This window comes from Alligator mississippiensis, chromosome 7, assembly GCF_030867095.1.
Source record: "Alligator mississippiensis isolate rAllMis1 chromosome 7, rAllMis1, whole genome shotgun sequence".
In the NCBI taxonomy this organism is placed as follows: Eukaryota; Metazoa; Chordata; order Crocodylia; family Alligatoridae; genus Alligator; species Alligator mississippiensis.
The window spans coordinates 10,331,446-10,347,636 of NC_081830.1; the positions used below are offsets into that span (position 1 = coordinate 10,331,446).

The 16,191-nt window shown below is 48.8% G+C and overlaps 1 protein-coding gene across 1 annotated transcript in view; it reads left to right on the forward strand.

Annotated features, from left to right (window-relative positions):
- Nucleotides 1-32: 32 nt before the first annotated feature.
- SNRNP200 (small nuclear ribonucleoprotein U5 subunit 200) overlaps nt 33-16,191 on the forward strand; it is a 43,472-nt gene continuing 27,313 nt past the window's right edge. The window contains exons 1-11 of the mRNA XM_006258557.4: nt 33-168; nt 5,403-5,566; nt 8,139-8,310; nt 9,277-9,469; nt 9,721-9,776; nt 11,713-11,811; nt 12,959-13,111; nt 13,572-13,671; nt 13,920-14,056; nt 15,537-15,620; nt 15,875-16,048. Of these exons, the coding sequence (XP_006258619.2) occupies nt 124-168; nt 5,403-5,566; nt 8,139-8,310; nt 9,277-9,469; nt 9,721-9,776; nt 11,713-11,811; nt 12,959-13,111; nt 13,572-13,671; nt 13,920-14,056; nt 15,537-15,620; nt 15,875-16,048 (1,377 nt within the window). The 5' untranslated portion in view covers nt 33-123. The remainder of the gene's footprint in view (nt 169-5,402; nt 5,567-8,138; nt 8,311-9,276; nt 9,470-9,720; nt 9,777-11,712; nt 11,812-12,958; nt 13,112-13,571; nt 13,672-13,919; nt 14,057-15,536; nt 15,621-15,874; nt 16,049-16,191) is intronic.

The following is a 16,191-nucleotide window of genomic DNA, read 5'->3' on the forward strand; positions in this document are numbered from 1 at the left end:
GAGGGAGTGCTTCCGGGACACGCGGAAACACACCGGAAGTCCTTCCCCGGAAGTGCTTGGTGGCGCGGTGGTGCGTATTGCTAGGCCGCGGGCTTGTGAGGCGGCGGCGCCTGAGGAGCTGCCATGGCGGACGTGACCGCACGGAGCCTGCAGTACGAGTACAAAGCGGTGAGTCCCGTGGGGTGCTGGAGGCCGTTGCCAGGATCGGGGCCGGTCGCGCCAGGCCTCGTGCTGCCGGGATCGGGGCTCGTCCAGGGGCTGGGGCACGGGGCGGGGCGGGCTGTGTGTTTCCACCCGTTGCTCTGAGGCCTCCGTCGCACGGTGCCGACATCATGCAGCTTGGGGAAAACTGCCCCTGCCGTCCTCCTCTCACCCGAGTCGCAGAGCAGCGGGGCTGACGGGAACCTCAGTCCGTCCAGAAGGTGTGGTCCAGCCCCGCCTGCGGCAGGCACCGCCTGTTCAAACCACCCCAGACAGATTCGTCTTCTAAACTCAACCTAAGGCCAACACCGGCCCTGAAACAACCCAGACCTAACACCTCACCCTGCCACAGAGGAAACAGGAACCAGAGCAGCCAAGGTCCTGCTGCTGTAACCCTTAACATTGTTAATATTCCCCCCAGTGCCCCACCTGCTCCAGAGGAAGGCAGCCCCTGCGCCCCTCCCCAACCAGTCCTTACCAGTCTGACAGGGGAGGGGGGGAATTCCTTCCTAACCTCACTGCAGCGCCATCAGTCTGACTCTGAGTGAAGGGTCAAGACCTGGGTTTGAGTCCCAGCAGCGTTGGCATAGCCCAGTCACCATCCCCAGCCTGGGCTGCAGCCAACTTCTCTGAGGGAATCTTAAAGCCCCCCTGATTTCTGTAGCAGAAAGTGAGGGGCATCCAGCACAGCCTAGGAAATCCTCGTAGGAGAGCACAGGCATCACTATGCCAAGATCATCCTCGCCCTGTGGCTATATGAATTCTCCTTCAACTCCTCCAGCAATGGGGAGCCCGCACCTCCCCTAAGCACAGGCATCGCTACACCTAGATCATCCCCAACCAGTGACTGTCCTCCCTCTCCTGAAACTCCTCCAGTGATGGAGAGTCCACAGCTCCCCTGGGCAGTCTGCAAACAATCCACCTTTGGAGCAGATGACAGATACAGGGGTGACTGTGGAGGGAAATTTGGAGTGCGGGAGAGATTCACTGCTCACTGAACTAATGCACTGTGTTGCAGCTCCCTCACTTTCTGGTGCAAGTGTGTTTGAGTAGCTGTGGCACCTGCTGCACATTAGATAGTGCAGAGGTCTCTTGCTCTCAAGCTACTTGTGCTGAAGTCAAATAGGGAGGGAACAGCTTCTCTGAGGCTAAACTCCTACGCTGCAACTGTAACTCCAAGCAAAGCTTTTCCATTAATGCCCTTCAGGTATTAGAAGGGGTCCTCCAGGAAGGTAAGAGCCAGGGTGGATTGATTTAAATCAAAGCAATTTAAATCACCAAGAGAAAACTCTATCAAGTTTCCCAGTGATACTTCTTCACATATTTCTTAAACAATGGGACAAATTTGATCACTAAAACATGTCAATTTACAAATCAGTACAGCATTTTACAACATCTGTCCTTAAACTCTCTCTCTTAATTTTCACATTTTATTAACTCTAACAGACAAGTCATCACAACACTAAATGTATGCTGTCCTTAAAACTTCTACAGCTAGGTCTCATCTTCCCCACTCCCACTGCCATTTTTATTCATAGACTGAAACCGAAATACAAGTGTTCCTGCTTTTTCAACTCCCAGTTGACTTCTTAGCTTCTTTGAGTGAATAATACCAAACAATGAAAATATCCTCTCTATGCCTGCGGAGGAAACTACTGCTGTGAAAAGTTGGCTTAGCAACTGAAGGAACTCTATCTCAAGGTGCCTGGCTAATGATTTCCACCAATTCAGGGGAGTGACTTTGTTCAAAACATCATCAGTAAACCATGTACTATTTAAATGGTTCCCCCCCAGCCCTGAAATTTATTATGACTGGCATAACTGAGGAGTGATTTTGAGATGCCCATGCCAAGGCAGCAGCATCTTCAAAAGTTAGGCATCTACCTTTATATCTGGGGTTGAGAATGTTGGCAAGAACATGAGGTGGAGTTGGTGCTTGATCCATTTGCTTCTTTACTGCCTTCAGTTTAACTTTCTGGTTAGGTATTTCTTTTTTTAATGTCTCTTGAAGTGCCTTCCAAATTTCAACAGCATCAGCAATGCAGCAACAACCTCTCTGAAGTTTGTTTAAGGCTATGGATGTAGGCTTCAGTATATTGAGCATATCCTCTACATTCCTCCTTAATCCAATGTAAACAGATCAGTTCTTAATACATTGTTCAACACAATGAACCACAGAATTCCATTGAACATCTTGAGAGAGAGTGAGTTTGGATCCTCCTGCTCTCTTCAGTGAAGCTGAAGCCAAATGCTTGGTACAGAAGTACTTTATGACTTCAACAACATTTTCTTTTATTTCTGAAGAAGTACTTAAGTCTTTGGCTAAAAGATGCATTAAATGGACACTGTAGCCGTATGTTATTAAGGAGCATCCTTCCGTTTCTTCTTCTAAGTATCTTCTCATTTTTGCCAACTTTGCAGCATTATCACTGACAACTGTGCATGTGACAGTTGAATTTTTGTTCACAGTTTATTACAGCTTTCACTGCCACTTCTTTTAAATGTTCTGCTGTGTGGGCATTTCCCAATGTATCTATTGTTTCTGAAACATATGCAGCCTGTTGAGGGATCACCACATAAGGACGTGGCCTTTGACATCCTGATGACATTCACCTGTCTGTGGTTGTCAGGAATGCCTTGACTAGCTAGTCAGACTCTAGTCTCCACCTAATTCTCGCCTGCCATGACTTGATGGAATGTTCTTTTGGGAGGTGATGTTGTTTTCACGAGTTTGATTATAGTGCAAGGTGCCCTCCAAGTGGGGCTCCAACCTCCCCTTTCACCCCAGCCGTACACCTACCAGTTCTTACCATGGTATCGGGTATAATCCAGAATATGTGCATGTGGTCAGCCTGGCCGTTTTCTCTGACTCAAGGCCAATTATCATTTTTCTTCTGGATAGTTATCTCTGGCAAAAAGAAAGAATCTTTAAATTGTCCAGACTTTGGACCCAGATATTTTTGCCCGGTCTAATAAATCAGATCAAGCCTGTCTCTCCTTGTCTTTTGTTCCTCTCCTCTCCAAGGCTGTAGGGCTTCCTTCACTCGGCAGGAAAAAAAAAAGAAAATAACTGCTTTAGGGAAATCCTCCCCTTGTTAGTGAGCAGAAGAAAATGAACTCAGTGCTTCTAGTGCTGATACCCCACAGGTATAGCCACAATTCCTCTTCGGCCGGCTAGGCTTCACTCCTGGGCTCCATTAATTGCCCTCATTAAGGTGAGACAGTGCTCCCCTGGGGCTACACAGCCTCCTAATCCACATTGTCAGTGGAACTCAAAAGAAGAAAAAAAACCTCTCCTGTTTATTCAGGTTTCCCTCTGGAGTCTGCAAGCTTAGGGTTTTTAACCTTTGCTGTGACTGGCAGACAGCAGCACTCACAGAGCTCCTCTGACCTCACAGACCGTCTTGGTCTCAAGCCCCATTCCCAGGGAATAAACTCTCAACCAGAGCCTCTGTCCTGCTGGGGCTCTCTCGCTTCCCCACCTTCCTTCCCCAGGGAGAACTCCCTGCCTGAAGTAGCCCCAGGGCAGCAGGAGGAGCCAATGCAACGCACCTGGGGATCTGGTAAATTCAGTTTCGGGCACCTCGGGAGTTCCTTCCTCAGCCTTGTCACTGCCACCTCTGGTAAACCCTGGCCAGGATCATCTTCCTCTTCCGAAGAGGCGGTACCGACCTCTTCACAAACCCATCTTCTGTTGTCTCACAGGCACATATTACTGGATCATTGTGTACATTGCACCACCCATCAAGGCTTAAACTGGCAAATTTCCCCTTCAGAATTTCTTGCACACTGTTCAAGTTCTTTCTCATACGTTGTATCTAGCAACCTTCCACCAATGTCTGCTCTACCAGGTGGAGTGTAGCCTGGTCGTAAGGACTCGACCATGTCAATGAAGTATTTATTGTTAGTAATGCAAAAAGCAGAATTTGTGGCATAAATGAACTGAGCAATCTTTTCATCTATGGTGTCTTGTTGGTATCTGCTGGTCCTTACTACAAATCTATCCACGTTGGTGGTTTTACTGGATGACTGAAATCTTTTGCTTGCTACTGGTACTTCGTTGTCTGAAATATGTTTAGTTGCAGCACTGCTGCTAAAAGTACCAACAGATGACTCTGAAGTTGTTGCAGATAGACAAAGTCTCTTATGCTTAAATGGGATCCTGAAACAAAAATGAGTTTTGAATAGTTATTCTTCTCAGTTCTTCTCACTCTATTATTCAGTTAATCATTTACATTTTTTTTCAGCAAGGATGCAGATCCAATTCCAAATTACCAAAAAAGCTAAGACTGACTGCACTTTGAGTCCACTTAGTTTTGGAGTAAGCCCCATTGAACTCACTGGCATGTCTGGTTTTTTTTGAGAAAACAAGTATAGGATGAGGTTCCCTTGGGAAAGCTGAGTTACGCTAAAGTAAAATAGGGAATAGACTTATGGCATCACTTAAGGTCTGGGGCCATGATGCTCCAAAATAAGGTGCATGTATTATGTAATATAAAATAAGAAAATGACACTCACGAGCAACTGGCAACTCTAGATTTCTCTTACTGCAGCTTTCTGTACTGTAAACTTGGGTGATAGATTCTAAACCTAGTTAACTAATTAAACAAGCCATGAGGATTAGCTAAGCTAAACTTTTTTTTTCTAGCAACTGCAACATACTGAGACTAAGTGTAGGTTTAGCAAGTTTGTGGTGAGATTTAATTGTAACTTATTTTTAAATGAGAGAGAAATTTAGTATTTTATTGAGGATTTTTTTTTTAATCAGATTTAAATTTTTAAAAAAATTCTTCTTTATTTATTTATTTATTTATTTATTTATTTTAAATAATTGATTTTTATCTACCCTAGTAAGGGCTGGTCTGTGCTCCAGTGTCTTCCCACTTGTGTGTGCATGCACACACGTGTATTCTGGTGGCTGGTCAGTAGTGAATGCTGTCTCCAGCTAGCAGAGATGTGCTAGTCTAGGTGAGACCTAATTAACTCCAGGTAATTAGGCTGGAAAAGGAAGATGATCAGGGAGCTCTTAGGATGCAAAGCAGCTTGGGAAAGCAGCGCTCCTTGGTGCGTTCTGGCTGTTCCATGGGGATTTAGCTATGAGGGGCTTGTGGCAATGCTGAAAGCATGGTACTCTTATCCTGGAAAGTGGAGATGGTGGTAACTCCTCCTGACCCTATCCCCCTGTGCTCTGATCCTTCCAGAACTCCAACCTCGTACTTCAAGCGGACCGCTCCTTGATCGACAGGACCCGGCGAGATGAGCCCACAGGGGAAGTGCTCTCCTTGGTGGGGAAGCTGGAGGGGACACGCATGGGTGACAAAGCACAGAGGACCAAGCCCCAAATGCAGGAGGAGCGGCGGGCCAAGTGAGTGGGTTTAAGCTCTGCTTCTTCTCTGGAATTTGGCACTTGACAGAGCTTCAGTTTCCCCACAAATCCAGCCTGACACAAATTTGGAGCAAAACCAATGTATATCTGATGCCACCGGTATTGACCACCAGTGAGCTGGGAGGTTGGATCACCACATGGCAGCTTCTGTATCTGGAGGCTGGGCTGCTCTCTGTGCCTTTGAGAGCTGCTGTGTTGGCATGGCCAGCATGTGGCAGGCGGGCAATGCTGCCATGCTTCAGATATGTCTGGAAGCCCTGCCTGATGCCTGTGTTCCTGCTCATTGCCCTGAGACCACCGCTGCACGTTAACATACAGTATGCAATTTGTGAGGGGGGGAGGTTATGCAATAAAAGTAGCTCAGCCACACCCGCCAAGGAAGTATCACAGTTAGAAATGGCCATCTACCTGTTGAAAAGAGACAGCCCGCTCCTAGATTCACGTTGGGGCAGGCATAACAGTAGTACAGCTGGTTTCTCTCCCATTTTTATTCAACTGTCTTGCAGGACAAATGATCTAGTGAATAATAAATAGGCTGATTTTGGCCACAGGAAAAGGTAGCTGATTGAACTCCCATTGAGTGATCTAGTGTATGCAATCTCTTTCGGAGAGGTACAAGCACTGATTCTGTGGAGAACCCCAGCTCCCGGCTGCTCTGTCACTGATGAAAGTTTCTTCTTTTCTGAACAAAGTCAGGCAGGGGTGGCCAGAGGGCACAGGCATGCTCTGTGGCACGGGGAGGGGAGGGCAGGCAGTGCAGTGGCAAATGGGACAGGGCGTAGGCGTGCGTCTCTCTGCCTGCCTCTCCCTCTGCCTGCCTGCCTCTCTGCTTGTCTCTCTCTCTCTCGCACTCGGCCTGCCGCGCACGCTTGGCCTGCCGGCCTGCCTCGCTCTCACATGCACTCTGCCTGCCTCGTGTCTCACCTGTTCTGCATCATCTTTATGTGTGTACCTCTCTGTCATGTCTTTGATGTAATATAGCCTCCTGATTAGCAAAAAGCACCAAATTCCTCCTGAAAGTTCCATTAGGTTGTAAAACCGCATGCCTTAGCAGTTCTCATAACCTGCAAGAAATGACCCTTTCTTTAGGAAGTGTCCTAAAACATATATGTAGACCCAGACTGAAATCCCAGACTGAAACCACCTGGCAGGAGAGCCTTATTAGGAAGGGCAATTCAGGTCAGGTCATTGACATTCAGAGCTGTTTCTGGTACCCTACATTTAGTGCCAGACTTTGCATCACTTTGGGTTGCAGTTCAATCTAAATGTTTTGGTTCCCAGTAAAAAATATTCAAGCAACACTCTTAGCAGTATAATTCAGGGCCAGCCTTGCTGTCACCCGAACAATGTTTCATAGTTTCATAGTTGGTAGGGTCGGAAGGGACCTGAGCAGATCATCAAATCCGACCCCCTGCCGTGGCAGGAAAGAGTACTGGGGTCAAATGACCCCAGCAAGATGTTCATCTAGCCTCTTAAAGACCCTCAAGGTAGGAGCCAGCACCACTTTTCTTGGAAGTTGGTTCCAGACCCTAGGTGCCCTGACAGTGAAGTAGCGCCTCCTGATATCTAGTCTAAATCTACCCTCTGCTAGCTTGTGACCATTATATCTTGTCACTCCTGGGAGTGCTCGGGGGAACAGGGACTCCCCCAGTGCCAGCTGGTCCCCTCTGACTAGTTTGTAAACGGCCACTAGGTGGCCCCTCAGCCTTCTCTTGTGTAGGCTGAACAGGTTCAGGTCCCGTAGCCTCTCCTCGTAGGGCCTGCCCTGCTGCCCCCTAATCATGCGAGTGGCCCTTCTTTGGACCCTCTCCATGTTGTCTACATCCCTCCTGAAGTGCAGCACCCAGAACTGGATGCAGTACTCCAACTACGGTCTGACTAGTGTCACATAGAGGGGGAGGATCACCTCCTTGGACCTGCTTGAGATGTATCTATGGATGCACGACAAGGTGCAGTTGACCTTCCTAACCGCGTCCCCACACTGTCGGCCCATGTTCATTTTGGCATCAGTAATGACTGCAAGATCCTTCTCTGCCTCTGCACTGATGAGAAGGGAGTTCCCCAGCCTGTAGGTATGCTGCTGGTTCTTCCTCCCCAGGTGCAGTACCTTGCACTTGTCAGTGTTGAAACCCATCCTGTTCTCATCCGCCCACCCCTGTAACCTTTCTAGGTCCGCTTGCAGCCTATTCCTCCCTTCTAGCCTACCCACTTCCCCCCACATCTTAGTGTCATTTGCGAATTTGAACAGGATGCTTTTTACCCCCTTGTCCAAGTCACTGATGAAGATGTTGAACAGTGATGCCACATGCTCTGAAGGGTGAGCGATTCCTACTTAAAATGTTGCTCCCACTAGGAAGGTGAGAGTGAAAGCTGGTGAGAAGTACCCCCCAGTGATTTTTTTTTTAACGGGTATTTGCAAGTGAGGGCCAGTCCCCTGCTGCTGGAGGGCTTCAGCTTTGCTCTCCTCCTCTGCCAGCCTTTCAACCGGGAGCCGAAATAGCTTGTCTCTCAATTTGGTTGTATAACCCTCTCTCTCTTTCCCACTGGTCAGGAGGAGGAAGCGTGACGAGGACAGGCACGACATCAACAAGATGAAGGGCTACACCTTGCTGTCAGAGGGCATTGATGAGATGGTGGGGATCATCTACAAGCCCAAAACCAAGGAGACTCGGGAGACCTACGAAGTGCTGTTGAGCTTCATTCAGGCAGCCCTCGGGGACCAGGTAAAACCCCAGCCCAGCCAGTTAGAGCACCGTCTGGTTTCTTTCCCAGACAGGGCCTGAAGTCTGACAAGGTTGAGACCCACTGGTCTTCATAAAATTCTGTAAGTCCCTTGGACTTGCTGAAATGCTGGTGTACAGCAGAGGGGTCAAACAGAAGCATCAGGTGCAAGACACAGGAGATGATTGTGCTGTACTCAGCACTGGTTAGGCCTCATCTGCAGCACTGTATGCAGTTCTGGGCTCAACATTTTAAAAGGACATGTAGATGTTAGAGAGGTGCCAGAGGCAGGTGACAGACGATCAAGACCTTGGAAGGCAGCTGCTACAAGGAGAGGCCGAAGGAGCTGGGCTTGGGAAAAAGGTGCCTAAGAGAAGACATGATAGCTTCAAAGACTTGAAGGGCTGCCATAAAGAAGGAGGAAAGCACCTTTTTTTCTCTTGCTGTAGAGATTAGGAGGTGGACTGATGGTTTGAAGATGCAGCCAATAAAGTTAAATTGGATGTCCAGAAAAATGTCCAGCAGGACATTGGCTGCTGTGGTTCCCCTGCTTTACCTATGGCAGGTTCAGGTGTTAAGTGTGTGCTGCATCAGGGTTGATGGTAGTCTTATGTAGAGCTTAGATGCTGGATTTTTCTGGGGTGGTTTGGACAGGGCTGACCCTGCCTCAGGCAAGGGGTTGAACTAGATGTGGCCTCTGGAGATTCCTTCCAGTCCCATTTCTCTAGGGCTCTGCAACTCACCCTTTGCCCCAGCCTGGAGGGTTGCTGTGTTTTAGGCAGCTGACCTTCCCGGTGTGGTGTCCTTTATGGAGCCTGTTGTCATAGAAAGCACGCTTTTAGCATTCATCCAGAAATGCCATCATTTCATGATCACTAGAAATGCTTATCACAGCAGGGCAATGCTCCCTTAGGTCAGTAGAAGCCAATATGCTGGAGTTACTAGGTTAGTCCCCATTCCTCTTGCAGCCCCGGGACATTCTCTGCGGAGCTGCTGACGAGGTCCTGGCTGTGCTAAAGAATGAGAAGCTGCGGGACAAGGAGCGGCGGAAGGAGATTGACCTTCTGCTGGGTCAGACAGATGACACCCGGTACCATGTGCTGGTGAACCTGGGCAAGAAGATCACAGACTACGGTGGCGACAAGGAGATCCAGAACATGGGTACAGGCTGTGGCGTGCCTCCCTTGCACGTGGTCGTTGTAATACAGGCTGGGAGAGCCCCTCTTGGCCTGTGGTACAAGAGATGATCCTACATTGGGTTAGGGTGTTCAATTACGGGGAGCTAGAAACTGAGCTCTGGGCTGGGAAATTTTCTTCTCTGCAGCATGGTTATTAACTCACTGCATGTGGAGACTAAGGGCTGCACCCCACTCTCTCTCTGGCTTGACCTTGAGTTGCCTCATCCTTTGCAGATGATAACATCGATGAGACCTACGGTGTGAATGTGCAGTTCGAGTCTGACGAAGAGGTAAGTCAGCAGTTGCCTCTTCTCACCGTCCCTTTGTGCTGCTGGCTGTGGAGTGGGCTTATTCTCTTTGGTTTCGCCACTGGAGCAGCCTGGGCTTTGGCTCTGACTCAGCTGTGTTAGTGAGGGGAGGCGAGGCTGGATGTTGCTTTAAACATTGCTTCTTGGCCCTGAGAGACTGCCTACAATTCTGCCAAGGGAGGCGTAGCAATATGAATTCCATAGTGCAGCTCAGAGAGCCAGATGCTTGCCTTATGCCTGCCTTCCAGCTCCCAACTCAGCATTCCCTTGGTCTCTCTGTTCACACCTGTTTCATTCAGTGCCTGTTTTAGAGTGCACTGGACTGCTTTATGCTACAGATGGACTCTGGCAAGGAGCTACGCTTCAGAACTTTGCCCTTTGCCAGAGTCTGAGTGCCAGAAGAAAAATTAAGTGGGATGAGTCCCTTCAGGAAAAATAGACCTGTTTTTCTAAGCCCACTCAACTAAGTCATTTGAGCTCTGAAAAGAACTAACATAGAAAATGTCTCTGTATAGAGCACTACTTGAAACTTGGCATCATTGGCAGAAATTACCGTATTTATTTGCTTACAACACTGACCTGTTCCCCCAATTAGTTGTATACTATGGGGGAGTGGCATGTCTTAAACAGGGAAACAGATTCAGAGGTGAGGGACACCTTTTTTTGTTTTTCATTCCACCTTACCATACCAAAGGGTATGTATTTTATTTGGAGGTGTGTGGTTACAAGTAAACATGGGACTTTTTCCAGGCCCTGAGGGGAAACATTGAATCATGTACATGGTAGTGAGTTCTGAATGGACTTGAGTGTCACAAGACAGATGAGGTTTCCTGACACTGAACTCTGCTACGTTTTGTGTCCTGTAACATAACTGATGTGAGAGAACTAGCTTTGTTAGACTGTTCCTTTACCATCATGCTTCAGGCTGTAGCTTATATGGGAAGGCCTAATGAGCTCAGTGCATTATTTTTCTACTAACGTTGGGATATATCCAGTACTAGCTACTGCTGAAGGTTCCAACTGACAGCAACCCTCTGCCCTTCTGGTCAGTATGGAGATGAAGAACCTTAATGCATTTAGCCAGCAAATGTCTCTCCTGCTATCATACAAAAGTCAGGCAAGAGCAGCTCCAGTGTTGGCCTGACTGTAGCCTATCCTGTGTGACCCTTGGTTTCAGTCTCTGTCAGAAGAACAGAGCCAGTGCCCTTCCCTGCAGAGCTCTGTGTAAAAGATTAATGGCTCCTAGAATTGTAGAGAAGTTGGGTTTAAGGGACCTCCAGAGGTCAAATCTAGTCCAGCCCCCTGCCTGAGGCAGGATCATCCCTGTCCAAACCATCCCAGGCAAATCCATCATCTAAACTCTTCACGAAACTACCGTTGACCCTGACACAACACAAGACATCAAACCTGCTACAGGTTATGCAGGGGGACCACAGCAGCAAATGTCCTGCTGCTGTAAAAGGATATTAATGTATGCTCAAGATATCCCAGGTAGAGACTGTGCCCTAGAGGAAGGCAAAGCCCTACTCAGTCCATACCAATCTGACCATGGAGTAAAATTCCCTCCTGACCCCAGATACAGCCTGTCTGACCCTGAGCAGAGGAGTAAGACCATCTTGCCAGGAACGTCCAGGTTTGAGTCCCAGCAGGAGCATTGGCACAGCCCGGTCACCATCTGCAGCCTATTGTACCATGTGAATGGGGAAGCTGAGGTCTTCAGGGATGTGACTTAAGTCTTTTAGGAAATCCTGTCATAGAGTTGGGAATAGAACAGAGCCTTGCCTCCTGGTCCGTTGCCTTCAGTGGTGTCCTCTCTAGCTGTCTACACAAATGACATGTCCATCCCTCCTGCCCATGGAAGGAATTAGCAAGTGTTTCCAGGGGGCGTTGGTCTCACCGGAACTGCTTGTTCCAACAGGAGGGCGACGAGGATGTCTACGGTGAAGTGAGGGATGAAGCATCAGACGATGACATGGAGGGGGATGAAGCTGTTGTCCGTTGCACCCTCTCGGCCAATGTGAGTTCCTTGGGGGAGTGGGAAGCTCTTTGGATAGGGGTGTCGGTTTGAAGCCTGGATCTCTCATGTTGGGCTTGAGACCAAGAGCAAATGCTGGGATGCTGTTCCTTGGTGGGGACCCAAGCAACATACATTCAGCTCCCAGGGTTTAGCTTCATACATGAAACCCAGGGTATATCATAGAGGCGTAGAGAAATCGGTTTGGAAGGGACCTCCAGAGGTCACATCTGTTTCAACCCCCTGCCTGAGGCAGGATCAGCGCTATCCAAACCATCCTATCCAAGCCCTAGCCAAACCATCCTAGAAAAGTCCATCAGCTAAACTCTTCATAAAATTACCCTCAACCCTGATAACAACACCTGACATCACACCCAATCCTGCCACAGGTAAAGTAGAGGAACCACAGCAGCCAATGTCCTGCTGCTGTGAAAGGTTTTTAATATAAATTCAAGAGATCTCAGGCTGAGGCCGTGCCCCAGCTACAGAGGAATGTAGCCCCTCTCTTCTCCCCTCCCCCCCCAATCTATCCCAGTCTGAGCAAGAGGTAAAATTCCTTCCTGACCCCTAGTGTAGCACTGGTCTGACCCTGAGCAGAGGGAAAGTCCTCTAGCTAGGACCCTCCAGATTTCAATCTCAGCAGGAGCATTGGCACAGCCCAGTCACCATCCCCAGCCTTGGCTGCAGCCAACACCCAGTACCACTGAGGAAAGGTTAAAAAAGACCCCCGACATGTAGCAGCAAAGCTTCTGCCACATGTTGCATATATTATGCAGTTGATCGGTCAGTTGTGCAATAAATTAAACCTGCCACACATGAAAAGTAATTATCATGCCACAAAAATGGCTGTCCAGCTAAAACCCCACCAGCTACAAAGCTAATACTTGGAAATATGTAGTAACTTTGTAGCTGGTTCGTATCCTGCTTTAAATTGAACATGTGGTAGAGCCCCCGGGGAGGCAGGTGCAGAATTCCCTCCCTCTCCCGCACATAAGCCAGCAAAACCCAGAAGCCTGAGAAATGATGGGGAAGAGGAAAATGTAAAGAGTGTGGTTTGCCTGCACAAGTGATAACAGCTGCTCTGTCTCACTGGAAAGCTTTTTTTTCTTGGGAGGGAATCCATCAGGTGACTCTCCCTTCTTTGCTTCAGCTTGTGGCTTCTGGGGAGCTAATGAGCTCCAAGAAGAAGGACCTGCATCCTCGTGACATTGATGCCTTCTGGCTCCAGCGGCAACTGAGCCGCTTCTATGACGACGCCATTGTGTCCCAGAAGAAGGCGGATGAGGTTCTGGAGATCTTGAAAGTATGTAGCCAACCTCCTAGGGGCAAGCAGGTTTGGGCTCCGAGCTACCCAAGCTGCTGGGTGTATCATGTGTGTTAATGTGTTAATGTAGGCAAAGAGCTTGCCTCATACATGCTACCATGCCAGGCTTAATTCCTTGGTAGAAATGTTCTCTCTGGGGACAATTACTGTAGAACCGCTCGCTAGGAACTGTCAAAAGTCAGGTCGCTAGTGTTGTTTTTTTTTTTTGTCAGTCTCTAGTCCGCAGAGCCAAGGCTTCTCCCCACCCCGCTTCACATGGCTAGATGGGTCTCTACTGGGCCTGCCCCAGGTGCTAGATCAAGACCACCAGCTGAATCCAGCCCTGCCCTGGAGCCCTGCCTGCTGGGATATGAGAGCTCTACCCCCTGCCACTTCCTTTAAGGGGTCACTTTGTGGGCAGCAGATACGTAACTGACCTTTCCATGCCTTCTCTTCCCAGACAGCCAGCGATGACCGTGAGTGCGAGAACCAGCTTGTCCTGCTCCTGGGTTTCAATACCTTTGACTTCATCAAAGTGCTGAGGCAGCACAGGATGATGAGTAAGTGTTGGGCCCATGGTGGTGGTGTTTGGGGGAGGGGAGGATGTCTTTCCTATGTAAAGCATGATGGCATCATGGCAAATCTGTCCTGTGAGTGGGCTTCCAGCCCTACATCTGCTAGCTTCCACTCCCCTGTTGGCCTACCATCAGTGCTCTTTGCTCCCTGCTCCACCCCAACTGTCATTGGCTGTCATGTGTCCCTTACGCATAGTTGCTTCTTCCTCCCCTGAGCTCTGTTCTCTCCCTAGTCTTGTACTGCACACTGCTGGCTAGTGCCCAAAGTGAGGCCGAGAAGGAGAGGATCATGGGGAAGATGGAATCGGATCCCGAGCTCTCCAAGTTCCTGTACCAGCTGCACGAAACAGAGAAGGAGGATCTCATTCGGGTAAGGATGGAGGCGCCTTTGGAAAGAGAGAGGTAGAGCCAGAGGGGCTTCTATTATGTATCGAGAGAGATGGCCAGGATGACATGGTTTGGGTCAACCCCTATCCCTATGCCACAGCAGGCGAAAGCCAGTTACTTCCAGCCTGTGGGCTGCAGATTGCCACTCTGTGGCTTAGGTGACTGTAGAGATTCAGTCTAATGTTGCAGGCTGAACATGCATCTTTCTTGAGCATGTTTTAAAGTAGGCTCCCCCTCCAGACAAAGCATAGCCCCAGAGGTTGCTTTAAAACCTTGGATCCAGGAGCCAATGAGCTGTTGAGAGGAGTTTTCACTCCAGTCATGCAGGTTTATTCAGCAGACAGCACACACTCCTCTACATAAAACTACACTAGTTACCTTGCATACGAGTCTTAGTCCACATCCTGTTGATCAGACAGTCCAAGATCTCATTGAGATGGTCAGGGGCATAGTCTAGAGACCCTGCTACAAATTCAAATTAGCTACACATTTGCAAGCACTAACTTTGTAGGTTGTTGGTTCCTTTTATAGCTACATGGCCATTTTTATGGTGTGATAATGACTTTGGACATGTGGCTTGTCTAAATTTATTATGCAATTAACCAGTTAATTGCATGTTAGCTATTTTGCACGTGTGGCCAGTGTAAATTTATTGCATGGTTCACCAGTGAATTGTGTAATATATGTAACTTATAGCAGGGACGTTTTTTATGCCTTTTGTTACTTGCACGCTCATTATGTTTACCATGATTTGTGCTACTGTTTTTGGCTGTTATAGGTTATTTGCATAATTGAGTTGTCAAGGTTGGGTATTTTTCTAACACCCTGAATGCATTGATGCCCCCAGCTCAGCAAATATTTCTTATAATTACACTTGTTTTCTTTCTGAACATCTTCCCACTGGCCTTGATGAATTTTCCACTTGGACAAAACTTGCAGCTGCTTTGCTCAACTTTAAGGAGCTAGCAGCTTTGTACCAAGCTGGGTTACAGTGCAACACATCATAGGAGTGGACACTAGTCTTTATAGTTACACAGACTCTTACTCTGTATGGTTGGCCTGTCAGTGATAGGTAAAAGGCAATGCCATTCCACCTTCCTAATCTCTGTGGTGGGGTCCTCTGATGCCAGCCTCCTTTTGAAAGCATAGCAGATGCACTCCTCGGAGGAGCTTTGGTACAACAGCCTCTAGACTGATGCACTGAGATACCCAGACCACTATTAAGGTGTGCGGATTCCTTGAGTTTCCAGCAGGCAGCTGTGAGATGATGCATTTGTATTCCTAGTGCTGTGAAAGGGGTCAGCCACAGTGGTGTCACCCCAGAGTAGACCCCTCCGTTCTCTGGAGAGATGTAGTTGCATCTGCCCTCATAGCACCGCTCTGTAGTGGAGGGGGGTGCTGTTCAAGCTTGATGGGCATCAGTCTGCAAAGGGGGTAACCACCATCTGCCTTCTTTCTCCCAGGAGGAGCGCTCTCGCAGGGAACGTGTCCGCCAGTCCCGGATGGACACAGATCTGGAAACCATGGACCTGGATCAGGGTGGAGAGGTAGGTGTTGTCGCACCACGTGGTGGTGAGATGCAGAAGGTAGCAGCTAGATGAGGAACCACGTGAGTATAGTGAGATGTCTTCAAATGGTGGAGGTCATGTAGATGCCATGATCTTGCTGGCTGCAGATAAGGGTAGTCAGGGAACCTTAGTCTCACTTGGGATGGGGAGGTTCCCATGTCAATGCTCTGTGTACAGAGGACAGTCAGAAGTGTCTCCCACCCATTCCTTGACTCTAACCTTGCTGTCCCCAGGTGCTGGCCCCACGGCAGGTGCTGGACTTGGAGGACCTGGTGTTTGCCCAAGGCAGCCATTTTATGGCCAACAAGCGGTGCCAGCTGCCTGACGGCTCCTTCCGTCGCCAGCGCAAAGGCTACGAGGAGGTGCACGTCCCTGCCCTAAAACCTAAGCCCTTCGGCTCTGAGGAGGTAGGTGACCCAGCCCTGTCCCACTGTGTTGGTGGCAGGAGGGTTAGGTTGCTGCCCACTTCATAAGGCACCCCTTGCTGCCCACCTCATAAGGCACCTGCTCTACCAGTGGTGTTCTTCACTCTCAGCACAAGGCTCAGAGT